The 9,886-nt window shown below is 35.8% G+C and overlaps 1 protein-coding gene across 1 annotated transcript; it reads left to right on the top strand.

Annotated features, from left to right (window-relative positions):
* The first annotated feature begins 205 nt into the window (after positions 1-205).
* Positions 206-3,209, top strand: LOC138418836 (olfactory receptor 5K1). Its single transcript, XM_069550706.1, has one exon. The coding sequence runs from the start codon at positions 206-208 to the stop codon at positions 1,172-1,174; it is 969 nt and encodes a 322-aa protein (XP_069406807.1). The 3' UTR covers positions 1,175-3,209.
* The last annotated feature ends 6,677 nt before the right edge of the window (positions 3,210-9,886 follow it).

The raw sequence follows: 9,886 nt of genomic DNA on the forward strand, positions 1-9,886 counted from the left end.
TGTTAAATAACTAGTTTAAAAGGTAACAGCTCCTGCATACCCCCAGATAAGGGTATGCATCCAAAACCACATAACTTGTGAAAGCATTGTGGAAGAAGCTCCTTGCCCTTTTGTATCTGAGAGCGCAAGAGTTGAATTGGGCATACTATAGATTACTACCTCATTTCTCCACAACTTTTTTTTTTTCCCTCAACAGGAGTCAGGAATGGCTAAAGAAAATCATACCATAAAAAATGAGTTTATCCTCACAGGATTTACAGATCACCCAGAGCTGAAGACCCTTCTGTTTGTGGTGTTTCTTACCATCTTTCTGATCACCATGGTGGGCAACCTTGGCCTGGTGATACTGATTTCAAAAGAGCATCGTCTTCACACACCGATGTATATCTTTCTGGGAAACCTCGCTCTTGTGGATTCTTGCTGTGCCTGTGCTGTGACTCCTAAGATGTTAAGGAACTTCTTTTCTGAAAACAGAATGATTTCCTTCTATGAATGCATGGCACAATTTTATTTCCTTTGCACTGTTGAGACTGCAGATTGCTTTCTCCTGGCAGCAATGGCTTATGATCGCTATGTGGCCATCTGCAAACCACTGCAGTACCACACCATGATGTCAAAGAAACTCTGCCTTCAGATGACCACGGGGGCCTACATAGCCGGAAACCTGCATTCCATGATTCATGTAGGTCTTCTATTTAGGTTAAAGTTCTGTGGATCAAATCACATCAACCACTTTTACTGTGATATTCTTCCTTTATACAGGCTCTCCTGTGTTGACCCTTATGTCAATGAACTGGTACTATTTATCTTTTCAGGTTCAATTCAAGTCTTCACAATAGGTAGTGTCTTAATATCTTATCTCTACATTCTGTTAACTATTTTCAAAATGAAATCCAAAAAGGGGAGGGTCAAAGCTTTTTCTACCTGTGCATCCCACTTTTTGTCAGTTTCATTATTCTATGGATCTCTTTTTTTCATGTACATTAGACCAAATTTGCTTGAAGAAGGGGATAAAGATATACCAGCTGCTATTTTGTTTACAGAAGTTGTTCCCTTACTTAATCCTTTTATTTATAGCCTAAGAAATAAAGAAGTAATAACTGTCTTGAGAAAAATTCTGAAGAAAGAAAAATCTCAAAAAAGTTTAAAACAAATGACATCTACTATAGATTAATTGTTTAAAAATTCCAAGTGAAATTCAGTTCAGTTCAGTTGCTTGGTCATGTCCGACTCTTGTGACCCCATGAACCGTAGCATGAAGGCCTCACTGTCCATCACCAACTCCTGGAATTCACCCAAACTCATGTGCATTGAGTCTGTGATGCCCTCCAACCATCTCATCCTCTGTTGTCCCCTTCTCCTCCTACCCTCAATCTTTCCCAGCATCAAGGTCTTTTCAAATGAGTCAGCTCTTCACATCAGGTGGACAAAGTATTGAAGTTCAGCTTCAACATCAGTCCTTCCAATGAACACCCAGGACTGATCTCCTTTAGGATGGACTAGTTGGATCTCCTTGCAGTCCAAGGGACTCTCAAGAGTTTGAACATCACAGTTCAAAAGCATCAATACTTCGGAGCTCAGCTTTCTTTTTAGTCCAACTCTCACATTCATACATGACTACTGGAGAAACCATAGCCTTAATTAGATGGACCTTTGTTGACAAAGTAATGTCTCTCCTTTTTAATATGATGTCTAGGTTGGTCATAACTTCCCTTCCAAGGAGTAAGCATCTTTTAATTTCATTGCTGCAATCAGCATTTGCAGTGATTTTGGAGCTCAGAAAAATAAAGTCTGACACTGTTTCCACTGTTTCCCCATCTATTTCCCATGGAGTGATGGGACCGGATGCCATGATCTTCGTTTTCTGAATGTTGAGCTTTAAGCCAATTTTTTTCTCTCCACTTTCACTTTCATCAAGAGGCTCTTCAGTTCTTCTTCACTTTCTGCCATAATGGTGGTGTCATCTGCATATCTGAGGTTATTGATATTTCTACTGGCAATCTTGATTCCAGCTTGTGCTTCCTCCAGGCCAGCGTTTCTCATGATGTACTCTGCATATAAGTTAAATAAGCAGGGTGACAATACACAGCCTTGACATACTCCTTCCTATTTGGAAACAGTCTGTTGTTCCATGTCCAGTTCTAACTGTTGCTTCCAGACCTGCATACAGGTTTCTCAAGAGGCAGATCAGGTGGTCTGGTATTTCCATCTCTTTCAGAATTTTCTACAGTTTATTGTGATCCACACAGTCAAAGGATTTGGCATAGTCAATAAAGCAGAAATAGATGTTTTTCTGGAACTCTCTTGCTTTTTCAATGATCCAGTGGATGTTAGCAATTTGATCTCTGGAACCTCTGCCTTTTCCAAAACCAGCTTGAACATCAGGAAGTTCACGGTTCACATGTTGATGAAGCTTGGCTTGGAGAATTTTGAGCATTACTTTACTAGCATGTGAGATGAGTGCAATTGTGCGGTAGTTTGAGCATTCTTTGGCATTGCCTTTCTTTGGGATTGGAATGAAAACTGACCTTTTACTGTCCTGTGGCCACTACTGAGTTTTCCAAATTTGCTGACATATTGGGTGCAGCACTTTTACAGCATCATCTTTTAGGATTTGAAATAGCTCAACTGGAATTCCAACACCTCCACTAGCTTTGCTCATAGTGATGCTTCCTAAGGCCCACTTGACTTCACATTCCAGGATGTCTGGCTCTAGGTGAGTGATCACACCGTCATGATTATCCGGGTCGTGAAGATCTTTTTTATACAGATCTTCTGTGTATTGTTGCCACCTCTTCTTAATATCTTCTGCTTCTGTCAGGTCCCTACCATTTCTGTCCTTTATCAAGCCCATTTTCCATGAAATGTTCCCTTCGTATCTCTAATTTTCTTGAAGAGATCTCTAGTCTTTCCCACGCTATTGTTTTCCTCTATTTCTTTGCACTGATCACTGAGGAAGGCTTTCTTATCTCCCCTTGCTATTCTTTGGAACTCTGAATTCAAATGGGTATATCTTTCCTTTTCTCCTTTGCTTTTCGCTTCTCTTCTTTTCACAGCTATTTGTAAGGCCTCCTCAGACAGCCATTTTGCCTTTTTGCATTTCTTTTTCTTGGGAATGGTCTTGATCCCTGTTTCCTGGACAATGTCATGAACCTCCGTCCATAGTTCATCAGGCACTCTGTCTATCAGATCTAGTCCCTTAAATTTATTTCCCACTTCCACTGTATATTTATAAGGGATTTGATTTAGGTCATACCTGAATGGTCTAGTGGTTTTCCCTACTTTCTTCAATTTCAGTCTGAATTTGGCAATATGGAGTTCATGGTCTGAGCCATGGTCAGCTGCCAGTCTTGCTTTTGTTGACTGTATAGAGCTTCTCCATCTTTGGTTGCAAAGAATATAACCAATCTGATTTTGGTGTTGACCATCTGGTGATGTCCATGTGTAGAGTCTTCTCTTATGTTGTTAGAAGAGGGTGTTTGCTTAGCCTTTGCCCTGCTTCATTTTGTATTCCAAGGCCAAATTTGCTTGTTACTCCAGGTGTTTCTTGATTTCCCACTTTTGCATTCCAGTCTCCTATAATGAAAAGGACATCTTTTTTGGGTGTTAGTTCTATAACGTCTTGTAGGTCTTCATAGAACCCTTCAGCTTCTTTAGCATTACTGGTTGGGGCATAGTCTTGGATTACTGTGATATTGAATGGTTTGCCCTGAAAACAAATAAGAGATCATTCTGTCATTTTTGAGATTGCATCCAAGTACTGCATTTTGGCCTGTTTTATGGACTATGACAGCTACTCCATTTCTTCTAAGGGATTCCTGCCCACAGTAGTAGATATAATGGTCATCTGAGTTAAATTCACCCATTCCAGTCCATCTTAGTTCACTGGTTCTTAGAATGTCAATGTTCACTCTTGCCATCTCCTGTTTGACCACTTCCAATTTGCCTTGATTCATGAACCTAACATTCCTGGTTCCTATGCAATATTGCTCTTTATAGCATTGGACCTTGCTTCTATCACCAGTCACATCCACAGCTGGATATTGTTTTTGCTTTGGCTCCAACCCTTCATTCTTTCTGGAGTTATTTCTCCACTGATCTCCTGTAGCGTGTTGGGCACCTACCGACCTGGGGAGTTATCTTTCAGTGTCCTATCTTTCTGCCTTTTCATATTGTTCAAGTGAAATTACACAGAGAAAATGTACAAATTTCATGTAAAATATTAAAATATATCATAATACAATCAACTTACACAGAAATATGTAAGGTAGGAAGGCCTTAATTCAAAATGACAAAACTCAAAACTAAATTTTGAATTAATTCAAGAAATAACACAAGACTCTCCTGGTGGTCCAGTGGTTAGGTCTTCACCTTTCAATGGAAGGTGTGTGGGTTCAATTCCTGGTTGTAGAATTAAGATTCCATATGCCTTGCAGCCAAAAAAAAAAAACCACGAGAGAGAGAGAAAACAGAATCAGTATTGTAACAAATTTAATAAAGACCTTAAAAAATGGGCCACATCAAAAAAATCTTAAAAAAAAAATGAAACACAATACATTGCCAAGATCATAGATTGTTTTAGCATCGGGGATTATCAGCAAACAAAAGAAAAACAGCAATTATATCACAAAAAAACTGGAAAAAAAAGTTTTTAAATTGTCAGAAAGACAAAAGGAAGAATAAAAACAAAATTAGCAATTAAAAATATAAAGGGTAATTCTATTAAACCTTAATAGCAAGTGTACATTAGTGATTTGGCATGTGAGCACTCCAGTTAAGCTAAAAGAGTTTAAGGGAATGTGAAGCTTCAATCCATGAAATCACTTACAGCCATTTGTGACAAAGTTGAGGTGAGTGAATTTTGAGGAATCACTTTTAATAGCACATTGTAGTTAGAACAGAGGTAGTTAGGAAATAAAGGTGTGATATAAAACTGAATACTAAATTTCCAAGTTGACTTTCTTATAAGTTGTGTAATGAAAGATGGAATGTCAATTTTCAAGAGTAGTTATCTTCACAGACATGTATTTACCCCCATATATATATGCATAATGATGTTATCACATAAAGTTTCAGGCAAGCAGTCAAATCTCATTTAGGATTTGAAGAGTGTGTTGCCAGTGAGTTAGGCTAAATTTCTCTGTCCACCTTCCTGAGACATGAGGAAGGGGTTTAACAATGAGGACACTTACTACACTATATTGAAACAGAAAGAAAAGTATGCTTCTTGAACTGTGGCTAGGGCTTATCTGAAACTTTTTTTTTTCCTTTTCCTGCTGTAAAACCTGAAGTTCTGGAAGGTAGGTAAAACTGCATGACCTTCATGTGACATAATGGAAGAATTTCTCTCCAGTTATTTATTCAACATAGATCTACAGAGAACCTGCTATGCAGAAGCACTGCTTTAGGTGCTGGGATAATTAGTTACCAAAATACTAGGTTTTCCATCTTTTTAAATAACAGAACATTGTCAATAACTTTGACTAACTTCTTCCAAGAAGGACTCTTATCAAGTAAAAGAAATCCCCCCTTCCACCTTTTCTCCTGATGCTCTGAGGTCACATCTAAATTACCAGGTCAGGTTGTAGCTATGGCTCAGCCTAGCTAGCCACCCAAGACTGACTTCACATGGAAAATCAACATGTTGAGTATATTTAGAGAAAGTGGCAGGCATGCAAGTACAGTATTTCTAATTCCCTAACTCATGAATACAAAACTATAACTATTTAGTTTATATTTGTAATTTCCATAAAAATCTAATTCAGCTCATCCCATGTAAGCAAAGATTTCAAGATTGAAAATGGAGACATTTCAAGATTTCGTTTGTTGTTTCAATCTTCCTAGCCATTTCTAGCCCCTGCAAAATTGCTCTGAAGTTGGCATTGCTTGCTGATGCAGATCTGTTTTATCAGTGAACCAACTCACTACCTGGTTTCAAATACTGGTTCATAACTGATGCTGATGAAGTATCAGAGAGGCAGAACATATGCCTATAGTCCATTCACCTCTATAAATCATACTAAATGTTAGAACTTTATGTCTTCAAATTAATATCATAAATCTCAGGTTATATTTTTAATCTGTCAAAATGGGACTATATTTGGACTATGTGTAAGGAAGAAAAAATGCGTTTTATTAGACAATTGTTCCTACACTAGAGAAAATAAAAGACTTCATGGCAACCTTAAATGTTCCTGAGTCCTGTATGTCTTTCAGAAATTTAAAATTAATGTTGTAAATCATTTCTATTACTTTGAAGTTTTCATTAATTTTTTACTAAAATACAGTTTTAACTAAATAAAGACATGACTATCTCATTTTTCTTCCAAAGAGGGTAAACTTGTTAATGGGATTAGGCTCATTCATTACTTGAAAAAATGTTTAGGAATTTCCCTGGTAGTCCAGTGGTTAAGACACTGCACGTCCACCACTGGATTGCAGGTTCGATCCCTGGTTGGGGAACTAGGATCCCTTCTGTGCATGGCATGATCAAAACAAAAATTTTTAAGATATCTGTAGTATACACTGGGTATATGAGGTAGGAGAGGAAGTATGCTGTGATACAAAAACAACATAAATATACAATATGCATAGCATAGTAACTATATTCAAAAATATTTCATGTGTAAATACTAGGTACAGTCTTAGCTTAGTTTAATCTCCTATAGCTCACAAATACAAAGGTTATATTTTGCTACAAACATTTACATTGTACTGTTTCAGCAAAAATTCACTAATATTCTATGGATCTTGTATTTAATAGATAAACAATTTGCAAAACTTTAGAAAATTGAATTATAAAGATAATTTTAAAATGTATGTAACATAACTAACTATACTTAAAGGTAAAATAAAAATTTAAAGAAATTTAAAATATATGTAACAATCTTCTTTCTGACTCTATAATGACCGGACAATATGTTTTAAAATATTTCTTACAGAACTACTTAGTGGTTAACTCTTCAAATCCTTAAAAACCAAATATCTCTTGGACATTAAAAGGATAATAAAGGAATATTACGAATAATTCTATGCCCATAAATTTGATAACCTAGATGAAAAAGGACCAATTCCTTGAAAGATACAATCTGTCAAAACTCATACAAAAAGAAATAGACAATCTGAATGAGTTTATATCTATTATATAAGTTGAATCAATAATTAATTAACCTTCCAAAACAAAAGGCACCAGGCCCAGAGAGGTTCAACTAATAATTTCTACAAAACATTTAAGGAAGAAATTATACCAATTTCTTACAATTTCTTTCCAAACATTGTGGCAGCAGGAATACTTTCTAACTCATTCTATGAAGCCAATATCATTCTAAAACCAAAACCAGACAAAGACAATAGAAGAAAACCATAGGTTAATATTTCTCATAAACATAGATGAAAAATTTTCAGCAAGGTATTAGCAAAGTGAATCTAACAATATATTAAAAGTTATACACCATGACCAAGTGGAATTTATTTCAGGTATGCAAGGCTGGTTCAATATTTTAAAAAGCAGTTAGTGTAGTCTATTACATCAGTTGGTTAAAGAAGAAAAATTACATAATCACCTTAATAGATGCATAAAGAGTATTCAACATCCACTCATGATAGAAATTCTCAGTAAACTAAAAATGGGGAAAGATGTCCTCAACTCAATAAATAATATCTACATAAAACCTACAGTTAACATGAAACTTATGGTGAGAAACTTGAAACTTTCCCACTTAGATCAGAAGCAGAGCAAGCAAAAACACCACAGCTTTTCAACATTGTACTGGAATGCTAGCTAATGCAATGAAACAGGAAAAGGAAACACAAAAGGATCCTGAAAATTTTAAATTACAAGGGCAGAAATTTTTAAAAGTCAATTTGAGTTAAAAGATTAAGCTGACCTAATATTTTAGAAAGTAGAAAAAAGCGTTGAAGATTAAAGTAAAAAGATAAGGAGTTTATATAATAGGAGTTGTCATCATCTTATCAAATAATAGGAAAAAATAAATATTATTTGGGAAATTTTACATATTAATAAATACAAGAATTCACAGGATGATTGTGAAGTGAAATGATGAGACAAAAGAAAACAAGGATTAAACCTGGAGTAAAGTGACAGAGAGCTACAGATAAGTGTTCAATTTAAATATTTAATGTTCCTATCAGCCATTTTGATGTCGTCTTTGGAAAAAAATTCCTATTTAGTTCTTCAGGGTGTTTTAAAATCAGATTGTTTTTTGTTTTATCAGTTTTTCATATATTTTAGACATTAACCCTTTACTGGATATACAGTTTGCAAAAATGTTCTCTCATTGTGTAGGTTGTCTTTTCATTTTGCTAATTGTTTCTCTTGTGTGCTGAAGCTTTTGAAAAGACACTCAACATCACTGATCATCAAGGAAATGCAAATCAAAACCACAGTGATGGTATTACCTCATATCTGTTGGAGTCTTATCATTAAGAACTCAAAACACAACAGGTGCTGGCATGGATGGTATTGAAAAGGCAACTCTCACATTGGTGGTGGAAATGCAAACTGGTCCAACCACTGTGGAAAACACATGGAAGTTCCTCAAAAAACTAAAAATAGATTTACTAATCCAGCAATTCCACTTCTGTGTATATATTCAAAGGGAATGGAAGCAGGATTTTAATGAAATACCTATATTACAATGTAATGTTTATTACAGCTTTATTCACAGTAGCCAACATATGGAAACCACCAGTGCTCACCAATGGATGAATGAGTAAAGACAGATATGTTACATACACACAATGGATTATTTGAGCCTAAGAAAAAGATTGCCATTTGCAACAATATGGATTGACCTTGAACACACTGGGCTTCCTTGGTAGCTCAGGTGGTAAAGCATCTGCCTGCAATGCAGGAGACCTGGGTTCGATCCTTGAGTTGGGAAGATCCCCTGGAGAAGGAAATGGCAACCCACTCCAGTATTCTTGCCTGGAGAATCCCACGGACGCAGGAGCCTGGTAGGCTACAGTCCATGGGGTCGCAAATAGTTGGACACGACTGAGCAACTTCGCTTGAACACATTACGCTGAGATAAGTCAGACAAAGAAAGAGAAATACTGTGTGTTATCACTTATACATAGAATCCAAAAAAGTCAGTCCTGTAAAAAACAGAGTAAAATGATGGTTACCAGGGGATTAGCATGGGGAGGGCACAGTGGTAGTGCTTAAGGCTACAAACTTGTAACAGTTAGGGATCTAATGCACATAAAGACCTATGCACAATATAATGAATATAGATAATAACATTGTCCTATAATTACGGAATGTGATAAATAACAATAGCAATCACATCACTATATATATATTGAAGTACACACTGTCATACAAAGTTACATGTCAAATTTATTCAACACAAATTTTAAAATAATTAAACTTCTAGAAAATAATTTTGTGTCAAAACAGTAAGAAAAAAGTCCTTATTAACTAAAGGAGAAATTGTTTTAATAAGAAAAAAGTGATATCATTATATATTACATGGCATAGATATCAGCAACAACTATATATTCAAATGAATAAAAATAATGACTACTGATTTAACCAAAGTGGTGATTTAACTGTACTGAGAGGGTGAGGGGAATGAAAGAGTATTCTCTGAGGAGGGCTGTGTTATAGTGAGAGAGCTATTATCTTCCTCTACAGAAACATCTATAACTAAGAAACTATAAAAAGCAGTATAAGCATATCACTTAGAAATAAAACATGAGTCTAGAAAAAATTTAAGAGAGTTGAAACTGGTTGAGGGTTGGGGAGGGCAAAATTGGGGTGAAGGTAAAGATGCTATTTTTTTTACTATAAAAAAATAATAAGCTTTTATTATAACCCTTTATTATAAGGCTATTTAAAATTATCTGATTTTTGAGATGCTGC

Source organism: Ovis canadensis, chromosome 1, assembly GCF_042477335.2.
Source record: "Ovis canadensis isolate MfBH-ARS-UI-01 breed Bighorn chromosome 1, ARS-UI_OviCan_v2, whole genome shotgun sequence".
Lineage (NCBI taxonomy): Eukaryota > Metazoa > Chordata > Mammalia > Artiodactyla > Bovidae > Ovis > Ovis canadensis.